This window comes from Eimeria acervulina, genomic scaffold, assembly GCF_000499425.1.
Source record: "Eimeria acervulina Houghton genomic scaffold, Eah_scaff82, whole genome shotgun sequence".
NCBI lineage: Eukaryota > Apicomplexa > Conoidasida > Eucoccidiorida > Eimeriidae > Eimeria > Eimeria acervulina.
The window spans coordinates 23026-46431 of NW_013547124.1; the positions used below are offsets into that span (position 1 = coordinate 23026).

Consider the following 23406-nt stretch of genomic DNA (forward strand, 5'->3'; position numbering starts at 1 on the left):
TCTTGGGGGTTCAGATGAGGTGTCTGTGGGTAGCGCTGGGGGGCGGCATTTTCCTGGGAGGATATGACGCGTTTAGCGGCTACTATCGTCATCTGTTTAAACGAAATAATCTTTTTGAGCCCCAGTGCTGCACCAACTGCTGCCAGCCAGCAGAGTAGGTGGCTCCTGCGCCTTGACTTGCAGCTAAAGCGCAGTGCAGACTGCATCACCAGCAGCACAAACTAAAAAATAAAACGAACCAGATGAGTTGTGACTGAGCGAAATCGCTGCTATTCAATTCACTGCAAAGCAGAAAACAACTGTACGCTACCCCTTAAACGAATGCACACCAGAGTTTTCCTGCCAAATTGAATGGATGTAGTCCATGAATTAGCTCAGTTTAATTCGCTTGACTGCCGCTTACAACACTAGCGCCCAGATGCACTGTTAGAACAGCTTCTCCGCTGCTGCCAGCGGCTGGACGCGTCTAGCACTCAGTTGTATAGACGAGTTTACTTGAAAGCATTTAAACAATTTAACTTAAAGACTTGTCGAGCAACGTTTGGGAGACAAAAAATGCCAACTGCTCGGCAGTGAGCCTGCGCTCGTTTTGTTGCAGTCGAATTACAGCAGATCAAAAATTATTTCCGATTGCATTTGCACGCTAGGGGCCAGCCATAGCTCGGCTTAGTTCACATGCAACAGAAAAGCCGCTGCAGATTGCCGGCACCTTAGCTAAGGTGTAGCACAGGGATGCAGCGGCACGCAACACGCAAGCAAACAAAGAGCTCATTAATCTACATATGGTTCGTCATCCTGGTCGACGTCTACCTGGGGGGGCATGTCGGGGAAGATGGGCAGGAGCATCGCTGGATGCGTGAGTGCCACAGCTTCAGCAAGCAGTCTTGCGTTGGGGTCGGCTTGAGTCAGGCCCAAGATCAGATCCTTCATTTCCGCAGGCATGCAGCTGATGCAGTTGGCGAAGTTGAGGGCTCCTGAAGAATCGAGGGATAGTTGAGAGCACCAGAAGGTAAACAGAGTCATCCCCAGCTGCCATGCGTCCTGAGAGGGAAGCGCCGTCATGCTGGCGTACGCCGCGTTGTCTCTCAACTCAGGAGGCAAGAAGACAGGAGTCGTTAAGGTGAACTTGTAGTTCTCGACCAAAGAGGCGTCTTTTTGCGTGGCCTGAAACAACCCGCCGAGGAAGACAATTCCTTTCTCCGTCACCAGAAACGATGCGGGGTTTATGTTGGTGTGCACCATCAGAAGGCAATTCAAGTTGGCCACCGCTCGCACCGCTTGCTGAGACAGACTCAGCAGCGCCCTGTAAGATCTCTTGCCAGTGCCTGCATTCGCCAGTACCGTCTCTGCAGTAGCTCGAATCAAAGGCCGCCGGGAAATAGCGTTTAAAAAGACCTGGCCGTCGGGAGCCTGAACGAAGGTGCTGAGGCTGGTGAACTCGTACAAGTCAATGGGAATGTCGAGGCGCAGAGTGTGGCGAAAGTTGGCTAGAGGTTCGCCTGCAGGAGCCAGTTTTGCAATTGCGAAGTCCCTGTCTAGAGCCTGTAAAGCAGAAAACTGGCCCTGAACCTCCGTATACATCCGCCCGATCCACTGCCGCTGCAGCGGCTGCTGCTCCTGAAACAGCTTGTCTTGTACCAATAAGTCAACGAAGCGTTCTTGGTTTTGCAGCACCATGAGAAACGTCGCCTCTCTCGTCTCGTACCCGTTAGAAAGCAACACAGGTTGATCGACACCTTGCGGCATGAAGCCTCCGAGAATGTCGACTAAACGCGACACTTTGTTGGTGAGCCACCAGCCCGCTCTGTTTTTGCTTAAGACTTGAGCCAGGTATCTCTGCCCGGGCTCCTCTGAGTACCGAGATTTCTTGCCCATCCCTCCTAAAGTCTCCGTAGATGCACTGAAACCGGTGTACTTACTGTTCCCCCCATAGGTGTTGTAGCCTGCATACCCCTCGGCCGGGACAGAGGCAAAGCTCGCAGCGGATGGATAGTTGGAGTACAGAGGGAAAGCACTTGCATAGGGAGTGCCGTTGTATCCCGCTGCGTTTGCGTACTTCGCATACTTCTTCAAGCCCATGTACATCTTCATGCTTTTGAGCGTCTGCATGATGCCACCACCTATAGCTCCGTCAAGGCCGATGCCTTCGGCCGCCATCGGAGCAGCAGCAACAGCGGGGACCGCCATTGCAGCGTAGGGTACAGCCAATGCAGCAGAGGGTACAGCCATTGCAGCAGAGGGCACAGCCATTGCAGCAGAAGGTATAGCCATTGCAGCAGAAGGTACAGCCACGGGTGTAGAAGTTACAGCCATATTAGTTGAAGAGCGACCAACCACTTTAGTAGTGGGCATTGCATATGAAGCAGTGGATACTGAATATGAAGAAGTGGGTACTTCATATGAAGCCGAGGGTACGGCGTATGAAGCCGTGGGTACTGAATATGAGGCCGTGGGTACTGAATATGAAGCTGTCTGTACTGCATATGAAGCCGTGGGTACTGCATATGAAGCCGAGGGTACTGCATATGAAGCCGTGGGTACTGCATATGAAGCCGTGGGTACTGCATATGAAGCCGTCGGGACTGCATATGAAGCCGTGGGTACTGCATATGAAGCCGTGGGTACTGCATATGAAGCCGTCGGTACTGCAAATGCGGCAGGAGATACGGGCATTGAAGCGGGGGGTATCATCCCCCTGTTATACTTTCTCTTCTTCCAGCCGCCCTGTCCAGTCACGGCATTGGGGTCCTCTCCGCCAGCAAGTTCCTTTTCGCCGAGTTCGCGCTGCGCTGTAGCTCGTAGAGAGGGTGTAGAGGCGTCAGTTGAACCTTCACGAAGGATGCGTCCCTGGCTTTCAAGCCCAACCTCGTTCATGTTCGTGCTTTCCTCTTCCTGTTCCTTCTCGGTCTTTTCCAGCTGCGAATGTGAATCCGCAGACGACTCCACTTCACTGGTGACGACGGCCAGGGTAGGAGACGTAGAAAGAGTGACCAAAACCGAGAGAAGATGTAGCAAGATAAGCGCCGCGAGAGGCTGCCTCCCTCTGCAAGCCATCATCATGTTTGGATTTCGGTGCGCCGATAGCACTTTCGGTATACGTGACAGTTTATGTATTTGCCGGTTGGGCTGTTGAAAAGGTGCGATGCTTTGAGATACAATGCAGAAGAACAAATGACCAACAGAGTAAAACTGCTTAAAACACAGCTGAAGGAGCCGCGGACATCAGTTCTGCGATCGCTAGAAACAGTACAAGGTCTCGAGGGCGCGAGACGATCGAGACAAGGTCGCACCAAAATAAATTCTCGAAAAGCAACTCAAAAGTGCTCAATAGGCAAAAGGACATATTCAAATTCAAAGAATGCTTAGAGTCTTGTTGTAAAACAATAGATCTGATGCAACTAGCTGCCGGTTGCGGGCCTGCAGCTTGGCAGTCAGCCAAGCGCGCGCAGTTGGCAGCGGGGCGAAAACGACCGAGTGACCGCGAGACACTTTTGCTTGTGCCGTCCAGTTCCTTCTTGTTCTAATATTGCGAATATCAACTTAAAAAGATAAACAATACTATTTCTGTTGATTTCATGCTCGACATGCATATTTCACGCGGACATCCATGCGACGACAGTTCCACTTCGCAGACAACAAGCGTGACCTTGTCTGGCCTGTGGACAGCCAGCTATCCACGCAAAACAGAGTCTAGGTCCTAACATTTTGAGCTGCAAATGTCTTAATCCTACGTCCAAATTAATGTTTAAGGGAATATAATGTCAATCCGGCAGTAAGGATTGTCAGTTGCTGTGTCAATTTTCGTTCTTCGTGGTTTCCACCGTACCGAGCGGTCACGACCGTGCCTTTCAACGCTCACCAACCGTCCATCCCTGACTCGACAAAGTGAAAATACGATAGAATTCGTAGCATAGTGGCTCTGTTAATATGATGTGCTGTAACCGACGATATACGCTGTGTTCGCTCTCTCCGTTTCGACCGCACTCCCCACTAGAGAAACCGAGGGTCCGGAAAAGTAGCTGGAATGAAAGTTCGGCGCTAAGTGAACTAAAATGTGCACAACTACCCTTCACAGTTGCTTCTCAACCCTCAATATCGAGCTGTACTTAGAGGCGGCCCAGCAGCGGGCCTCCCTCCGCCTCCCAAGCGGGCTGTTCTTGGTAGCCTGCATTAAATTTCGACGCAAAAAGAGAATGCTTGCTACTAAACGACGGTCTCTACTAACTAGCCTGAATTGACGCTGTTGTTGTCACGACCTTCTTCCGTTGTACGTCTGATTAGAATCAGGTCTTGGAATTGGCTCTAACCTGTCTCAGCCAGGTTTCAGGTTTAGAGTTTCCGCTGGGGCCTCCTTTCTTTAAAGTTTAGAATTAAGGCGCCCACCGAAGGTATGCTCATTCAAAGTACGTCTCTGGCGTCCAACACAAACCGACGACTATGTACGCGCCGCTGCAACGGGTAACAACGCATGCGGGGCTGCGCCACGCTTTCGTCTTAGCTGCTTGCGTCCTATCAGAGTATAGTAATCCGCAGCCCTTCCCCCGCGGGGGACTTAAAAGAATGCTGGTCATCCTCGCTTCGTGGACTGTCTGCTTCACCGTCAGCATCCTTTATTCGTCTCCCCAACGCTTCCGCCGTGTCTGTCTCCCAAAGGCTCCGTTGCCTTGGCGAGATATCTCGCAGGCTGTCTTCAGTCATTGGCAGCTGCTCTGCCGTCTCGCTGACAGCTACTTCAACTGGAGAGAACGGGTATTCAATCAGCGGAGGAGCGCACCCCACATTATCGCCTGTGTCTGGCGCTGGAGATACGAATGGAGCCTTGTCGGGGCGCATGCGAGAATCGTTGGTCCCCTTGACTCCTGGCGAGAACCCGCTCTGAGCTGCTGCGAAGAACTCGCCCAGTTTTGCTGCAGTCGACTGTCTGGGGCGTTCAGCAGCTGCTAAAGCTTCTGTTGTCTCGGGGGGCGCCGCTGCGCTGCTTGGGGTGCTGTCTCCCGCGAAGAAGGAGGTAATGTTTGACGCAATACCCGAGGCGAGCCCTGAGTTGTTCAAATACTGAGACACGGCGCTGGCTCCTCTGTAGGCGTGCTCCACGCCAACCCCTGCCAGTCGTTTGAGATGTCCAAGAGCAGCATCTGGGCCCTCCCCAGCGTCTTTATCTCCCTTACTTGCACTTCCCTCCCCCCGCAGCGAATGAGGCAAAAGTATACCCTTCTTCCAGGTCCTCTCTCCCAGGGCCTCTGTGACTCCTCCGTCCGGTCTTACGGTTTCGCTGGGCACGGCGCCCAGGCCTTCATTCAAACTCAGCGCCGCAATAGCCCGCGATATCGGTTTAAACAGAGAATCCGACACCTGCTGCAGAGGATCAAGCTCGTCCAGACCCTCCCTGCTCCTTCGACCGCCCCCAGGCACAGGCCGAGGCACCCCACACGCCGGAGTGCGGTTCCCTTCTACGTCGTCCGCGCTGCAAACCGGTCACAAAAAAGGTCTCTAAAGCTCATCAAAAGAAAATAACCTCAGCAGGGAAATCCCAATGAGCCCCTCAAGCGATACGCAGATGTACCAGCAACAACTCAGAGGCGAGGATGATCTACGCCGCCTACCGGAGTCGCATGGCGGAGCTCAGCAAAGCCTTCGGGTCAAACGAGGGGAGATGCTGCAGCAGCTTCATGCAAGCTGTGAAGTCCCCAGCCAAGAGGGCTGGCCTGAGCTGCAGCAGCAACCGGAGACCGTTCACCAGCCCACATGCGAAGTACGTTAAGGAGAACAACACTCGTGACCCGAGATAAGCACATCGCACGCATGCAAATGGAGCATTTCGCCCTCGCCCTCAACCCACCCAGATGATTATCGCGACGCAAACATAATACAGCAACGGTAAAGGCCTTCCTGTATCTGCTATGAAGCCGTCCCACAGAGCCAACACATCAGGCATTTCGAACTCCTGCAGAAACAAGGCAAGCCCACGGCCCTCCCCAAAACCTTCAAAACCTCCCTGGCCATGCGCCGCATAGACAGCTGCTTTGGTTATCGACACTAACCGCTTCATTTAAGATTGCTCTATGTACACTATTCAGACAATACATGGAGGATCCGCAGTGCGTACACGGGTTAAAGCAGACACGACAGAAACGAAGCCATGCCCTCGACCCTCAGCCCCAAGGAATGGCGTCGAATCTTACTTGGGTCAGCATCAGCAGCAGCCACCGCAAGGCATAGAACTGCGGCTCGACGCCAACTGCGTTGAGATGCACCCAAACTTCTTCATCCTGCAAAGAGCACACCCGCGGCGTGACCCATCGCAGACGCAAAGCTAAGTGCCAGGGCAGGCGCCCTTCCCCATACAGCAAGCAGCTCAACGCTACAGTTGCAGTGCTGGACTGAGCTGCTTGCTGTTGCTGCAGCAATGAGGCCCCCTGCACTTCACTCCTAAAACCACCCCCCATGCCTAGCTAAGCCCGTGGCGGTGGTCCGTCTCCGCACCTTCTGCCTCAGAAGAGCATCTAAGCTTGATAGACGACCTTTCACGCCAGCGTCCGTGGGGTCGAGGGCTTTGCAGAAGGCATCCCGTTGTTGCTGCATGACTTCGCTAAAGCAGTAAAAGATTTCTGCCTCTGCCTGAAAACGCAAGGCGAAGAGAACATAGAACGGAGCTTCTTAACCCAAACCTCTCCCGCCCAGATGCAAGCCCTCCACCCCGCAGTGGCTTTTCTTTTTCGCCGGCCTCAGCTGTCCTCAACAACAGACCCTGAGCCGTGAGCTTCAAGCTCTAAAGCTCAAAGTAGCGAAGCAACCGCCTGTTTAATCAGGAGCGATGCGTTTTACGCCGGTTGTTGTGATAAGGCTCTGCTAACCGCCGCACCTGTTCATAGTCTGTGTAGGTGGGATCGGTCATTAGTGCATAATAAATGGGGGCCAGGATTTCGTTCATGCCTTGGACATAGCACAGGCCTGCGTTGACTTTGGCGTAAATAAACAACAAGCGCGACAACACGTCGTAATGACGGTGCGGGGTTATCATGTTGCACACATCCTGCACTCCCGCAGGCGCCCGCCAAGGCTGCACAGTATCCCCCCCCTTCCTTTGCTGCTCAGCTGCAGCAACACCACTGCCACCTTCTGTAGCGTCTGTAGCAGCTGCAGCGCAGTCCTCAAGGTACTCGCTAGGAAGCGGGAAGCCCGGCTCCTTTCCAGCCGCCCTGGCGACAACGGCCGCTTCCGCATCCGCATCCACAGCAGCAGGATCAGTTGCTGCTGCGGGAAGGCTTTGGAGCAGTTGCCTTCCCTTTTCAGCTTCTTGAAAAGACGTCATTGAAGACCTCTGACTCACCGCCTGTCCCCGCAATGGGGGAGAGTCCGACTCGTGAGAGCCCCTGGAGGACAGACGTGGGTCTTGAGGCGAGCTGCTGCTTTTGCTGCTGCCCCTGCTATTCGTGCTGGCATTTCTGACTCCCGCCTTGTTTTGGGCGGGATCCAGTTGTCTATCGAGCAAATAACCTTCTTGCTCTACTGCTACAGAGGTCTCCAGCGCATCCGCTGCGCAAAGGAACTGTCTGCTGCTGCTGCAGCCAGATCGACTGGAGCTACCGTGCAGCTCGCTGCTACCCCCTTCCAGCAAACACTCCGAGGAAGACGATGGAAATATCATCTTATCGTCGCCGTCCCCCGATTTCGCCCCGACCTTAACACTCTGCTGTCGTGTGCTGCAGCCGCCCCTTCCTGCTGCTTGCAACGATGGGCTGCCGCGGCGACTGACACCGCTTCCGCCGCAGGCTGCCGGACCCCTGCTGCTTCCACTGCTGCTGCTCCGCGCACTTTCATTCGGCGGAGTCGCTGAGGCGGTGTCAGCCACGAGCCGTTTCTTGGCACGAAATGCAGAGGGGAGGCGGAAGCCCTTGAGAGAAGAAGACGAAGTATTACCGCTGCTGCTGCTGCCCTGCTTGCGGCCCGCGCGTGTACCTTCGCCGGCAGGGTTAGAGGAAGCACTGGATTGCCGCTGTTCGTGCTGCTGCTGCTGCTGCAGTAGGACATCGTAGTTGACTAGAAGAGGAACCTGCTCATTCTGCTGCTGCTGCTGGGGCTGCGCGTGTCGCGTAGGCGGCGGCGGGTAGAGATGGAGCTGCTGCTGTCGCGTGACAGTTTGCTGCGGATTGAGGGCAAAGAAGCACAACTCCGGCCGTGTCCTGAAGACATCCTTGTTAATCTGATCAAAGACTTCGGCGTCCACCCAGTAGCCGCGCCACTCGCTGGTCGCGCTGCGACACAGAGGCTGAGTAACAAAGACAGCGGCAGCAAGCAGCAAACCCTCCTCAACACACCCGAAACCTTTAGCCGTTCACTAGTCAGAGGCTCTCTGAAGTCCCCAGGTCATCAAGCGCCTGCCTTCTGAAGAAGGAATAGCAATCAAAAGCTATAAGAGAAGCTGAAGATGCACGAATGCTGTTCCAGGTGGCCTAGGGGATGCAAGGGGGGTTCCAAGGCTCACGTGGTCCTTAACAGCTGAGAGAGGAATGGAGGAGTCCGACTGGTGGCGGGTGCCTTCTGTGGAAGATCCACAGCTGGAAGTTTGCCTGTCACGCGACGCTGTTGTGTTGCCCTCATCAACAGCCGTAGACAGCTTGTCTTTGGCTTCGTCTGCTCCATCCTTTCCATCCTGCTGCTGCTGGTTCCGCTGTTGCTCCTGTTGCTGTTGCTGCATGCGCCGCAAGCGACGCACTGCCTCGGGCTCCCGAATGAACTCTGCCTTGTACGATTCGTACGCCTCCCTGAGGCCGGCCCCAGCCCACACGCACAGAGCCAGCAATTTTAGCACGTGTAGAGAGGATCATCTGTGTATGTATACAAGGTTTTGCACCATTGCATTTACAAACGCATGCATTGGCTCAAAGGTCTAGTGACTAAAGAAGATGCGACTCATGCGATGCTTGTGGAAATGAGCTGAAAACCCCCACCTTAGTTTGCACCGGCGTTGCTGCCATTCAGCCGGCCGGGGGGGCAGACAGTGGAGGAGAAGACGCCAGTATATCGACCGCAGCGCAGCACAGCCCTCAGGCAGCCCCTTAGCGCAGATCACTCGCAGCAGCTGCAGGTCCAGCGTCTCGGGCTCGAGGGCGTCCAGGCACGCCTCAAGGCTGCACCCAAAACAAGAGCCAAGACCCCAGCAGCAGCTGCAGCAACAACAACCAACTGGACTTATCCATCAACGCACATATACAACAACCACTGAGCAGCGTACAGACAGATACTGGCGCCCCCACGAGCGCCCCAGGATGCAACAATGAGAAGGCACGGGCTATTCAAGCCCGGCGGATTATAACAGGACTGCACAAGCAGGCGGCGCGTTAAAGAGGAGCAAGCGGGAAGTCGTCTGCATAAAAATAAACAAATGACTAAATAAACGCAACACGCAGAAAAGAACATTCAGAGCTGCATAGTACCGGCTGCGCGTCCTGGCGTTCACTTCCCGGTCCATCAGCAGCTCCACATGGCGACGCAAGGCCTTCATAGATTCTTCCCCCGAAGGGATGCCGTAGCGTGTGGTCTGCCCGTTGTCACTGTCTCTGCTAGTGCCGCTGCTGCTGGTATTGCTACTGCTGCTGTTGCAATTGCCGCTGTTGCTGTTGCTGCTGCCAGAGCTGCTGCCGCTGCTGATATCGTCTTTGCTGCTGTTGTTGTTGCTGAGGTTGCTTTCCCCGTCGCAGCTCTTCGCTGTTGAAGGAACCGACAACGACTCCGTTGCTGCTGAAGGCAGGGGCAGTACGCTGCCGCTGCCGCCGCTCGTGTCGGTACTATCCTTTTCGTTCTTGCTGCTGCTGTTGCTGCGGCTGTGCCTCTCTTGCGGTGTTGAAGGGCAAGGGCTGCGTTGCCATTCTGCCGAAGTCGGCAGGTCGGGGCTTTTCTGCCCGAGGAGCTGCGCCGGGGGCCTCCTAGAGCTGCCCTCTGTCACTGTGTGCGCGTTTGTTATCGATGGGCATACTTGGGTGATTTCCCCCACATCTTTTGCTGCCAATGTATCATTGGCGGTTGCAGCCCCGGCAGCAGCATTTCGTGGAGATGTAGCATCGGGTGCAGCAATGGTGGGAGAGGGGGTTAAGGAAGCCCTAGTGTCCTGGCTCGCCATGGGATGTGTCGTTTGCGCCTTGCGCCGTCCGTTCTACTCCGCTTGACCTCTTGAGACGATTCCTTTTCCTTAACATATGCGTCACGCTTCAGGTCATTACCAGGATCTCGCGCAGTAGCACTCGGAAAGCAGAAGCTACAGCTGGTGGACACCCTCCTCGAGGGGGGTACGTCCCGGTTACAGCGCAAGATTGCTCTTGCTGCTGCTGCTGCTGCTGCTGCAGAGCCCGCGGTAAAACTACCGCTGCAGCTGAAGTTGCAGCAGCAGCCGCCGTTGTTGCGTTCTTAGCGCAGTTCTGGCCAGGTGATCCGGAAGACGAAATGGAACGAGTTGGCAGCTGCAGCTGCTGCAGCGCCTTTAGGCGAGAACAAGGGCCAGTGCATGCACGTAATTCTTGGAGGTAGAAGTTCAATTAAGCTACGTAGGCGGAGCTGGGGCAGACGACGGCGGTTCAGCAGCGTCGCTTGCTGCCCAGGGCCTTGAGGCGGGCGGATGCTCTGTCCCACACGCTGTCACTGCAGCTTTCCTCTTGCTCGGTAATGGTTTGTTAAAACCTGTGCTATTTTCGTTCATATAAATAATTTGCAGCCAAATTTTTTGATCGCTTCGGAGGAAACACAGGGCCGTCGCCCTTGCAAGTGTAATCAGGGTGGCGTCGCTTCCCGATCAAAGAAGCTGCAGATGATAAGTATGTCCGGAGGATAAAAGACTGAAACACATAGACGGGTTTTAACTGTAAATACTGGATATCAAAGAATTTTAAAAGTCCCAAGGCCATCTCCCTCTGACGTTGTTCCGGTCTCTGCACACAACTTGCAGGTATGAGCATCCTGCGTTTCTCCACATATGGCGCCTGTGCGTACACCTTAGAGGCCTTGCTGCTGAATAACGGCCCAAAATGTTTAAAGGAAGCTAACTGTAGCCGAGGCGTTCCACCCCGAAGGACCCACGAAGTATTTACGTTTCGTATGTCGGGGTGGAAACGCAAGCCAGTCGACGTCTAGCTGGGCAACAAATTATCTCATCAATTGCAGCATTATTTTGAGCATTAATACCCGTACGTTAACTTGAGTATATATATATATATATATGTGTGTGTACATTACGGTTGAGGCGCCATCAACTACAACGGAACATGGCGAACTCCCAAGATGAGCAAGTTCAACAGAGGATCAGGTGGTTGTTACACGCCAACATTGACGTTGTTGGGAATATTGCTTGAGTTCAGCAGAAGCGAAGAAAGAAGAGCTAGAGAATGAGACAGGAATGAAGGATAAAAGTGTAGTGAAGCGCGAATTGTGCAAGGGTGCGAAACATTCAAAAAGAGTGAACCGAGATTACCCCGGCCTGTTGTGAACTAGGAGGGTCATTCGCGTTAGCCGAACACCGTTGTGAGCTGCCCTCCTCCCTGCTTCTGGGCGTCCTGGGCGCCGGATCAGCAATGCCATGGGAGGTTGTGGAATAGAGTAGGCCCCTCTTCTGAACTGCACCCCTTGCTGCTGTACCCCCTTACGCAACGGGGATTCTACATACATGCGCACCCAAGCACCCTTTCTGCTCACATGTCCACACATTCTTGCGCACCCAAGCACCCTTTCTGCGCACATGTCCACACATTCTTGCGCACCCAACCACCCGAATCCACATACTTCTTTGCACGTATAGTAGAGTACCATGCATTGTACATACAGACGAGGTGGACCGGATCGCTCCGTTTGCATTGCTTACACTTCTACACACACACTTGGTACGCCTGCAGCAAAAGGATGCTCGCACGGGTTTTTGTTTTACCTAATTATTGCCTCGTCCCCACAAATTGCTCCTCGGCAAATAACTAAACGGTTTTCTTCACAGCAAGCAAATATCGCAGACAGTCCACAGGGTTGCTGTGCAGACGAAACCGCAGGGCCGGCGTAGAGTTGGTGCGTAAGTCACCGCTGAACTCAGAAAGGATAGAGAAATGGAGAGCATGTTGCAATAGCTCACTCCACTGTCCTGCTGCTTCAAGTTTCAAATGCCTGCCTCCGAAGCAATGTGAGACAACTTTCAGGTGTCTTGAATAACGTCGGCTTGGGCTAATGGCAGACGCGGAACGACACAAGATGGTGTGCAATCCGTACCCCGCCTGGGTAGATATATGGAGCATGCAGCCTCAGCTCCTGGTAATATGGCGGAACCCACGTTGCCGTCGGACCGCACTGGGACCGAGCCCTTTGCTTTTTCCTGGAGTGTCTCAAGGCGGCAATAATTGCTCAGCAACGTTCGAGTGGCAGCCACTCATGTCGGGATGCGCACGAACTAATTCCTCCTCTGAATACGAGGATATTGTCAGGGCAAAGTTAATCGCTTGGCATTCTTGCAGTGCCCCAGTCAAACGTAAAGCCTTCTCTATGCCGTAAATCAGCTCCTGCCCTGACCGTGCACCACAGAGCAGGCGATGTAGTGTTTTAGTCCGCAACTTACTACAACTGCGCGGGCTGTTCAGGGAGTCGCAGTCGGCGGCCTTGATGAATTGCAAGGGAGTCATTTCCTGCAGTCCTTGCTATGCGCCAGGTAGGAAACCGAAGCATGCGTGGCTTCAACTCAGTGCAGTTGCCAATCCAGTTGCCGTTGATAGCACGAGGAGAGGTGATGCTTGCTGAATAGCCTTCCCGTTGCAACCTTATGGCCATTTTGGCCGCTGTGAAACCGCCGCCCTCATACTGGGGGCCGCCCTTGCCCCAGTTTTCTCACGCCTTCAACTTGTACGAACTTGAATTTTGGTCTGCGGAAGACAGTGGTTAAATCCGTGCATCCTGTATGAGTGAACTGGGTTATTGCTAGTCCTTCCTACCCCAAGGGTTAGGCCGAGTTCACGGCTGTCATCGTCGTCGCGTTTATGGTACAAGTGGCATTAGGTCCGATACGGCATTTCGACTCACTTCATGGACCAATACCGAGTGAGCCCATAACGCGGGATGTTCGTATTAAGTGAGGTGTTCATATTTAAACTCGAGTAAAGCACAAGCACCGGCGGACAGCGAATTAACCTTAGGGCAGTTCTGGACAAGTCGCAGACGGGGAAGGTCAGAAGAGGAACTTCAGGCATTGTATGAGGTGGAAAGGATGAAAAACATGCAGAGAAACAAAATTAGATAAAGACAACAAGCATCTGCGCGTAGCTGGTGGCGATAGAGTCACCTCAGTAGATGAATAATGAGCGTTTAACTCAGACAAGTCAAGCTAGTGCTGGCCCATTACTAAAGAGTGTTGTTGTTCGCATGCAATGCCAAATATTTGCCCGGAGAGCTGCAAAGGATCGACGGCCTCACAGGAGTGAACATCACCTGCATCGGGGGCCGCCACCGGTCGAGATTAGACCAACCACTGGGGGCCCTCTACCTAGTACACGCTAGGGAGGCCCTGATGTGCACTAAACTTACTGCACATCCTAGTGCAAACGCTTTGCATCATAATACCATTTGTATCGAGAAGTTTTCCGAATGTTGTTTAACGGCAGTTGGGACTGTTGCAGCTTGCGTGTGCCTAGGGCGCTTTGTTCCCTTACCAGTAGCAGTACGATACGCCACACATTTTGCAGCAGTCTAAAAGCCGGCGTCGCGTTCTTTCATTAAATAGGTATTTCTTCAGACTAACTACGGCTTTTAGGCTTCTTGGAGGTGCAGATCTCAACTATCATTTCCCCCTCCTTCCGACCAGCTTCCGATCCGAGAAGCAGGGGGCTGGACGTGAGGCGAGGTGTGTTCTGGCGGCTTTGCTCATTAATAGACTCACTTTGTGGCTTTTATTTATGAGGGGCAGCGGAGTCGGTAGACGGATGCAACTCTGGCTGGCTACAGGGTCCTTCTCGGCCTCCGATCGCATGGGCATCGCAGCGTAGAAACAAGCGACTCGGACGAAAACGCAGCTAACTGGCGCAGTCTTAATCTTCAGAAGGAATACAGTCTAAGAGGAAATACATCCAGTCAAACGGCATCCTAAAGCTGAGTCCTAGTGGTAGTACCAATGACAGCGACGGCAACAACGAGTACTTGACGTGCTCCAGCTGCAACTGCAACAACTGATACGCTCATCACAACAGCAACAAATAACTAGGCAACAACAACAATCGCGGCCAACACCAAAAACGTATGTTCTCGCGATGCTGGCTAGCACGCTCCCTCATCTGCCTGAGCGACCGCCGAGTAAATCCGTGAGGGGTTGTGGCCAGGAGTGACGGCGGCACCACGAAGGCTTTTGGTGGCAAGATGGAGAACTGGAACAGGAAATGGAGGGTACGATGCAATGACAGCACTGTATCTCAAACCTTAGGCTTAAGTGTACTTCAGGGCTGCCGAATGTCGTTCGTAATTGAAAACCCTTCGGCAGGAGGGGTGGACCGCAGAAGGGGAATTTGCAAATGAGCTTCAGTAGATCTCTATTTGCAGCATATATATCTCTAACTTGCCTATAATGAAGCAATATAGATCCATGCTGGTGTTTCCCCCTCTCGAAGGACAACCGGCACGAGTAGTGTTATGTGAAGTGTTATTCTGCCGCAGACGCTCTGGTGCTGGTCGAATGTCTACTTGGGATGGAAGGTAGCGCAGGCGCGCAGCCGCGCACTGCCCCAGGACAAGCAAGCAGCGTACTGGGAGCAACGGCACGAGCACTTTGCGAACCTTGTGTGGGACAACATCAAGGAGCTAAAAGGTAAGTAGGGGAATGGTGCAGACCCGCTGTGAATTCACTGGGAGGTGTGCAGCAGCGACATGTGCGGCACAAGGACAGAGCTAGTGTGAGTTACCCAAGCGTGCTGTATCTATTCTACGCTTCGTTTCAGAGCAGTTGCGCCTTCCTGTGTTCGAGTCAGGCACTCTGCAGATTTGCTTTCCGTGCGTGGGCACTTGATATGTGCTCTGCTGTGCTGGGACTGCAAAAATCTGCAGGCTGGTGGGTAAAGGTCGGGCAGTTCCTGAGCACGAGGAGCGATTTGCTGCCTCAGCAGTACATCCACCATTTAATCAAACTCCAAGATATGATGCCGACGACACCATACGCAGTCATTGAGAAGACCTTGCAGACAGAATTGGGTAAGGCGCGGGTAGTACGGACGAATCTCGTGCCTAGTGCCTATCTGACATGGCAGTCATTGGGGCGTTATGCAACTAGGTGCTGCAGACGAAATGTAACCTGGGAAACACGTCTACGTTGATAACTCAAGAGCAGTAGATTCCTAGAACTAGGCACATGCTGGCGACTGCATGGAAACCGGTGCTGCCGCGAACTTCTCAGGGGACTTGAGTCAAATCTTCTCGAAGATTGAGGAGAAGCCTCTGGCTTCTGCAAGCATTGGCCAGGTGCACCGCGCGTGGCTGACAGATGGTACCGCGGTAGTGGTTAAGGTTCAGCATGCGGACGTCGAATCTCTTTTAATGCACGACATGGCCAACCTTAAACAGTTGTCGTGGGGTGAGCTAGGGCGCGGCAGGACATTCTTCGCTGCCGTCCTCCTGCTTTGGACTTCCTTTCAGTCGAAGGAGTATTCAGGAGCAGACAGTTACAGATAGGCACACGGAGACAAAAGGCAGGCAGAGACAAAATTTAGAAGCTTTTGGCTGGGGTGTGCTTCTGCATGGACGCCTTAGTCATTGTGGGTTTGGATTCTGCACAGCCTTCGGAATGCTCGAACAGGGCATGAACTTCGCGCCTATTTTAGAGGAATGGCAGAAGGCGGCGAGCAAAGAATTGGATTTCAGATTTGAATATGCACACCAGACGAGGGCATACGAAGCAGCGCAGGTAGGGGACATACGCACGGGAGAAAGAATGAAAACAGTTTAGAGTGCACCTCACTAGCAGGCAAGCAAATATATAGTAGCATTGCGAGTGCGCCTATAGGGGCACTTAGAAGGGATAATCTTTATGGGCTTTATGGGGGGGGGGATAAGATTATCAGTAGTCCAGAAGTCTGTGGCACCACTCAACTTCGAGGCAGTTAGCAATATTCATCCTCTGCCTACTGAAGTCGGACGCAATGTTCGTGTAGCATGATTCCTTGGTCCTGGCAGCGCTCCGGAATCGGCGTGATCATCCCAAAGTGCTACCAGAATTTGGTGACAAAGTCCGTTATGGTGATGGAGTTCATAGATGGCTTCAAGGTTACTGACGTCGCGAAGCTTGACGTGAGCTGAACTCTGTTTCACCCTGAACTGTGTAGTATGACGAAGTGCCAGTGGGGTTAGGGTCCTTTCGCTCCAGTATATATATATATATATATATGGTCGTTCACGTGTGAGTACATGCACATTTTGTTCACATTTGCAGGCTCACTGATGCTTCCCGTTTGTGTTCGGGGTTGGAGGCGTAGGAATAACGCGCGGGTTTATGGGAGTGTATGTGTCGAATGAGTGACTTTCGCAGCAATACGGCATAGACAGGAGGGAGCTCATGTACAAACTGTGCGACAGCTTTGCCTACCAAATTCACATTGATGGGCTGTTCAATGGTGATCCTCATCCGGGAAACATCCTGGTCTCCGTCGATCCTGTAACGAGAGAGGCGAAACCTGTTATTCTTGACTGGGGACTTGTGAAGGAATTTGACTCGAAGGGGCAGACGGCCTTCTCTAAACTTGTACGCGCCCGTTGCCCTCTCTGCATCAGCATGTCCCTTCGCAAACCCCTTGGGCTCTACTTTTGCGGAGGCGGATTTTTTGTGTGCATGCTTCAGGTGTACTCTGTCGCATCAATGGATGTGATGGGCCTGATGGAGGCCTTCGAACACATGGGCTTCATGTTCAAGGAGGGGAAGGGGGCCGTAGTAGACCCAGAAATCTACATGGAGGCCTTGCGAGTAGCCTTCAGGGTAATTCCCCCGCATTTTAAACGGGAGGAACGGGAGAGAGAGGAGTTATCCGCACTTATTCAGAGGGTTAGCTATTTGAAGGTGTTGATAGGTGTATCTGTGTGTGGCGCGTGTATCAGCAAGGGGAAGTCGAGAAGAACGAGACCGAGGCTCTTCACAAGGCGGCGGGGGAAACGGTCCAGGCTGCCGTCAAGGCTGGCATTACTCGCAAGAAGATCCAAGAGGGTACGAATATGAATGGTAACTGCAGGCTGCCATTCTCTGTCGGCAGGCGTGGCTTTAAGGTGGTTCTTTCGCCGCGTTTCATTGAGAATAGCCTGCACTGCTTTTGCAAGACTGAGAGCCTGCTGACGAGGATTTGGGATGAACTGATGAATCATTGAGGTGGAAAGGTGCAAGATTGTCTTTGCTCAGGCAGGAGGATCTGTGTGCTGCTTGCGTTGCTTGCCGGTCGTCGCAGCAAATCCGCTCGAGGACTGGCCGAAAGACATTATATTTTTCGTGCGCGTCGCGTCACTCCTTCACGGCCTCTGCGTTCAGTTGAAGGTGCACATTCCCTTCTTGCAGATAATGGTTCGTCGGGCGCAGGAGTGTCTGTTCAATCGTTATCAGCCTCCTAGCCCTCTTATATACACTCACTTCCTGGGAGGCAGGGGAGCTGCCAAGTGGTGCGCCAGACACTTAATGGATGCATGCCAGCCTTGCCTATTACTACACATGCACTGCTGAATACCACGGCAGGAGCGGAAATACTGCCGCCTTTTGCCAACTTATTCTTCCGCTGTGCATGCAACACGCTAACGTATATGTATGTTCTGAATTTCACCGCTGCCTCCGGGATTCTGGCCTACTTCCCTGTGCTGTTACTTGGTGGAACTACTTGCGGACATATGTCTCTGTATGCAGTTCGCTTCACCAGCGATTGAATCGGTTGCTACAGAGCCTGGTGGAGAGGAAGTTGGTTCTTGGATGCCAAGTGGCGGTTTGCTACGAAGGAGAAATGATAGTCGACGCAGCCATTGGCCAGATGGGACCTGTAGATACGCGCCCGGTTACCCCAGACTCTCTATTTTGCGGCTACTGCACTGCGAAAGGTGACATAGAACACACATTCTTTTCTGACGGGCGTTATAGCTTCGGGATCGAGAGGCCAAGCAATGTATTCTTTCATCCGCGCAAGAGGAGCATCTCATCTGACAGCAGCTGTGCAACACACGTAACAGTGAGACAGGACAGTTAGTAGGGCGGATAGATGATGGGTTGAATGATATTGTGTCTGCGCGTTGTGTGGTGCTGCAGGGCTGTTAAGTACGGCCTTGCTACACCTCGTGAGCAGCGGGGAACTGGAGCTCGATGATGCGGTATCGAGTTGGTGGGACGGATTTATTCGATATGGGAAGCGGGCCATAACTGTGCAGCAGTTACTCACGCACCGCGCAGGTCTGCATCGAGCATTGCCCGCAGATCTTACCCTCTCCAGACTCGCCGACTACAGCGAGATGGTCCGCATAGTGGAGGACGCAGCACCCGCCTCTCCGCCTGGGGCTTCGGGAAGATACGCCTACCTAACTTACGGGTGGGCGGTCAGTGAGTTGGTGCGCTGCGTCTCGGGCATGTCGATAGACGCCTTTGTACAGGAACGTTTGTTAGAGCCTTTAGGACTCAAGGGTGAGATTTTCATCCGCGTGCCCCAACAGTCCGAGCAGTCCGTATCGGCTGACCGAGCACCACAGACATCTGCAGGCGCAGCAGGAGACAGCAACAAGTCGATTCCAATAGTTAAGGCGACTGGTGCCCTCAGCAGCCCCAAAGTAAGACAAAGAAGCACTGACAGTATGCGGATGGTTTCTAGTAGCCAGCAGGCCCTGCATGTGTCTTCTACTTTGGAGCTCCGGCACTCTTCCCTCTCGAAAGAAAGGGGGCTGTCTCCTCTATCTGATAAGATGGCTGCAGCAGCGCTTTCTGGAACCAATACCGCTGCTGCTAACTCGGGGTGCTCACGCTCAAAGACGCTGGAGTCCTTGAGTTCCTCGCAAGACGTACTCTCGACGACCCATGCAGGCAACGGCGCAGATGGCGGATCTCAACAGCACTTAGCAAGCGACAGACGCCACTCGTTTTTGCTTTCTGGCCCTCAGATTTCACTCAGGGATGGTCATGACGCAGCTTACTGCGGGGAAGCACGGGGACGAAGTAATGCACGGAGTAACCTCACCAGCAGCGCCTCATCTCGTGGTCCACAGCTTGTGTCGACCCAAAAGATGGAGGAACCCTCATCGGATAGAGAAAGCAGTAGAGATCGCTCCGTCCTTAGTCCTTCACTGGAACACAGAGTGGCGCCAAGTGATCCCTCAGCTTCTTGGCGGCATCTAGAAGCAGATGACGGGGCCTCTGACCGAAGCAAATGCAGCAGCAGCAGTAAGTGTAGTGCACCTCTACAAGGGAGTTCACAGAGTGCGGAGAAGGGGCAGCTTTCTGTCTTCCCGAAGGAAGTCGAGATAGTCACAGCGGACACTCCCCTGCTGTGGCGGTTGACCTCCGCGCGCAGAAAGATATCCTTCAACCCCATGACCCAGCAAGAGGTGCTGCAGCGCCTCAAGCAAACGCAGGGTAAGTTGGAGGGAGCAAATAGTCAGGCAGGTGGGGGGATTCCGAGCTCAGGTGACAACGAAACTAGACGCCACATTGCTTCGGCGATGAGGCGGCGCCGTCGCCAGCTCATAAACATGAAGGGCAACTCAGGGCCCCTCGAGCATGTTCGGGAGGTGCAAATGTGCAACGCGCGCAGCGCGGAGAGCCTGCCGGATGTATTTTTGCGCACAAGAGCTGTGCGACAAGTTGAGGAGGACCAGCAGAAATCAGAGGAAGAGGGAGGTTTGTCTCAAAGCGACGCCTTCACGGAGGGGCTTAGAACCCCTGACTCAGACTCCGACAACCCAAGCATAGCACCGAAAGCCCCGGGCACAGCTCCGCGAGTGTCAGTGCTTGAGTTGATACGAACGAAGCCGCACGTCATGGACCCGCTCATCTACGACAGCCACCGCATTGTGCACCAGCTGATTCCTCCCAGCAACTGCCGCTGCACCGCGAGAGCCCTTGCCCGGTTTTACGCCGCCCTAGGGGAAGGCCAAATCATCAGCAAGCCTCTTCTTGACGCTGCGCGCGTTGCCCATACTGTTGACCCCACTCTGGAGGCGCTTCTGCTGACGGGAGGAGGCAGCAGAACTTGGGGGTTGGGTTATCAGCTGTACGACTGCGTCTACTTGTCGCCTCCTGGCTGGAGTGGGATCCGGCCTGGGCAAGGCACCCACACGGGCGCTGCCCTTTTGCATAGCCGCATATCAAGTGTAGGTGACTTCGTTCCAAGGCGAAACAGACGCTCACGAGACAACAGCATCTTCGCTTTCTCGGGGGCAGGCAGCGGTCCTGGTCAGCACACGGATGTGGAAGCGCTTCTGCGTGATAGGGGCCTGTCTTCTTCACATCCTTGGGGAGCGACTCTCGGCATCAAGCCTGGCGGAGTTGTTGGCCTTGGACATGGAGACGTTGGAGGCTCCGTGGCCGTTTGTTTCCCAGAAATGAATTTGTCCATCAGTATACTTCTCAACGATGTCCTCACCGGACCAGAGGTGCGCAACATGATATTCAAGTGTGCGTTTATAGTATTTGTGTTGTTGGCGGAGCTGTTCAGTTGCCCCCGAAACAGTCTTCCTCAAACTCAGTCTTCGTGCTGGCTATCCGGCTTGTCGGGGGAGTTTGGTATTAAAGTTTGTTTTGACTTGGGTGTTTGCTGTGCATCTCTTCAGGCATCGCAGATCATTCTCGAGTTTCTACTGAGGTGTTTTGGCTTGCAGCCAAAGTGGCAGACACATGTCAGCATCAACGAAGTGCTGGAAAATTTGACGCCTCTACCAACGCAGTCTCAGTAAACCTGTGAATTGCTAGAAGCTTGCAGTTGCAGTTACGGGGCATCCATACATATGTCTACCTCGTATACAGGAACGCAGTTAAGCGCCTGCAATGGCTGACGACAGCAGGCCAGACAAACGCTTGGGAAGGGGTTTCAACTCAAAGGCCAACCCTTCAGTATTGTACAATGTTGTGGCGTAGAACCACTCTTGCTGTACAATGGGGGCAGCATACACTCATATATGAATCCTCGTCGTTGTGTAGCTTTTCTTGGGCTCGGTTGGAAGCTAGTTCTTTTGAAGAGCCCACCTGCTGTCTAGTTCGCTTCGTTCAGTGAAGGCGTTAGGCAGCACGAAAGTGGGTAGGGCCGAGCCCGGGCCTAGGTGCGGTGACACAGCCACTATGTGAAGGCCTACAAGTATGTTGCAGCTGTTGCGCATACGCAAGGCCGATGCTTTTTACGTGCGAAGGTCGTCACATCTGTAGCAAAGCGACCAGCCGAAAAGCAGTATAGAGTCTTCGTACAGTTAGCCACTGTCCTCTAAAAAGCGGCAGTTGAGCCTCAAGAGTTCCCCATCACCAACACTATTGAAATTCCCCGCGGAGTACTTATTTTCACAAAGCATGTGCAAAACAGGCAAAGTAACAACAGCAGCAATAGTACGTCAACCACCTGACTTTTCGCCCGGACCACCGGACCCACCATTCCTTAAGGGTACTGTACGACCTCTACAATGAATGGGAGAGGCCTCTTTGTTTGCTGCCGTCTAGGGTCGCCGATACAGAGCAGGGATTCCCATGAATATTGCCCCGAATTCTTGTGTCTAGTAGCCTGTGGGATGGGAGCGCGACAGCATCTTTCAAGGTGTCTTAACAAGCATTACTAGTTTTTGTTTGCCGTCCTTTTTGCATGGATAGAAGACCTGCCGATGCGTCAGCAGTGAGTTTAGAGACAGAGATGCTACTGGCGAGATTTCATACGTTAGCCGCTCCCTAGAGCAACGCTACTTGCACATTAACTCCCTGCTGCAGCAACAATGCCATTGCTGTAGAGAGGAGTTAGGGCGCAAAGCCGTCAAAGCGGTCACACGTTTGTCATATTGGGCTATATTTAGGAACATCGCCAGCTGTGCGTCATTTTCTTTGTGCTGTACAGCGGGGAACTTGCAGCATTCTATTAGTCTGCATTTTTACCCTGTAGCCTTATGGCCAATGCCTGCCGTTACCTCAATATTACTCAACCCTTCGCTAATTCGTGTATGGCCTATCGATCGTGTAGGGGGAGTTGCTGCTGGTGCTGAAAACCAAGAAACTCGGCACCGCCTACCCTTCCGTCTGGTATCAGTGACGCCATCGGCAAGCCGCTGCTCCTGCATGTAGTGCTCATGTCTTATTTGTTCCTTCTAGTATCTAATCTTGCCGCGTTCCCGGTGCAGTGTAGAACTGGCGCTCATATCTTCTGCATCTCGTTTCAGTCGCTACGATGCCCCCCAACCTGAATAGGCGCGGCGGGCCCGCGAGCGCTGCGAGCCTCACTTAAGTGAACGGTTTTGTTCGCGTCTCGGAAAGTTCCCACGAGGCCTCGTGAACTCACAGGCCATATTTAGGCCCTTGCTTTCCTGGGGAAGGAGGACGGAGGTGGGAAGCAGCAGCCTAGATCATCAGCCATGGGGAAACCACAGATATTAGGGCTTGCAGTCTATTCCACCGATAGTCCTAGATGAAGTTCGACGGTAATGGTAGAGGCATTAGCGCGGTGCCAGTGTAGCCACCTCTTCGATGTTTGTAGATGTCCTACTTCTGACAGCGGAACAGGCGTTAAAGGATTGACTACGGTGTCGTTGCATGTATGGGAGGGGGTGTTCCGTATCCCTGCATGTGGTGGCGCTGCATCGCTGTAGGAGTAGCAACAAGTGCAAAGACTCAGCTATCTGCCTTCCCGCCTTCAGCGCCAGGCCTTCCGACTACTGTCCCGGACGCCTGAAGACTAAAGGAAATGTTCTCGCAGTCTTTTGGGGTGTATAATGTACAAATGTTTTAATTCTTCCGCAACCACCGGCGGCCTTCTTAAGTTAGGTCCGCCGGCTTACCATCCGACATCATCGGTGTTCGTATAGGGAACGATCGAAGTGCAAATCGCACGCGTGACCCATAAAGCACTACACATTTCTATAAGCATGAAGTCTACAAGAGCGCATTGCTTGCCATAAGCTGTTTTGGTGTGTGATGCTCTGCAACACTCCGAGACGCCGTCTCGCCCCACACAATACACAAAACCGGTAGCGTTTGCGTCTAGCGAGCATTGGGGCCATCCCCTCATGCGCGTATGATGCGACCGAGATTAAACAAAAACAAAGCTTCAGCTGCATGGTCTGCAATTCATGACGTGATAACACAAACTGAGATGGGTATAGTTAGGGGAGTCGGCATTACTCTGTGCAGACGGGCTTGTATGCAGCCCCAACTGATGCCAACAGTGTCTTGTTCCTGTTCGGCACAGGCCATTTGTTAGAGGCTTAGAAAATTGGACT

At 53.2% G+C, this 23406-nt stretch overlaps 3 protein-coding genes across 3 annotated transcripts; 1 reads left to right on the forward strand and 2 right to left on the reverse strand.

Annotated features, from left to right (window-relative positions):
• Window positions 1-771: 771 nt before the first annotated feature.
• EAH_00014120 (Rhoptry kinase family protein ROP23 (incomplete catalytic triad), putative) lies at window positions 772-3054 on the reverse strand (the record flags this gene model as incomplete). Its single annotated transcript, XM_013391311.1, has 1 exon — window positions 772-3054. One exon carries the CDS (start codon window positions 3052-3054, stop codon window positions 772-774), a length of 2283 nt encoding a protein of 760 aa, XP_013246765.1.
• Window positions 3055-4512: 1458 nt separating this feature from the next.
• EAH_00014130 (TBC1 domain family member 13, related) lies at window positions 4513-10120 on the reverse strand (the record flags this gene model as incomplete). The annotated part of the gene is made up of 9 exons (XM_013391312.1): window positions 4513-5464; window positions 5604-5710; window positions 5840-5944; window positions 6183-6269; window positions 6484-6618; window positions 6863-8269; window positions 8486-8765; window positions 8952-9131; window positions 9438-10120. 9 exons carry the CDS (start codon window positions 10118-10120, stop codon window positions 4513-4515), a joined length of 3936 nt encoding a protein of 1311 aa, XP_013246766.1.
• A 4247-nt stretch (window positions 10121-14367) lies between these two features.
• Window positions 14368-20895, forward strand: EAH_00014140 (hypothetical protein; the record flags this gene model as incomplete). The annotated part of the gene is made up of 13 exons (XM_013391313.1): window positions 14368-14394; window positions 14662-14812; window positions 15049-15192; window positions 15395-15571; window positions 15774-15901; window positions 16171-16284; window positions 16523-16735; window positions 16832-16966; window positions 17086-17191; window positions 17427-17634; window positions 17873-18060; window positions 18266-20595; window positions 20773-20895. The coding sequence occupies 13 exons, from the start codon at window positions 14368-14370 to the stop codon at window positions 20893-20895; spliced, it is 4044 nt and encodes a 1347-aa protein (XP_013246767.1).
• Window positions 20896-23406: the final 2511 nt, after the last annotated feature.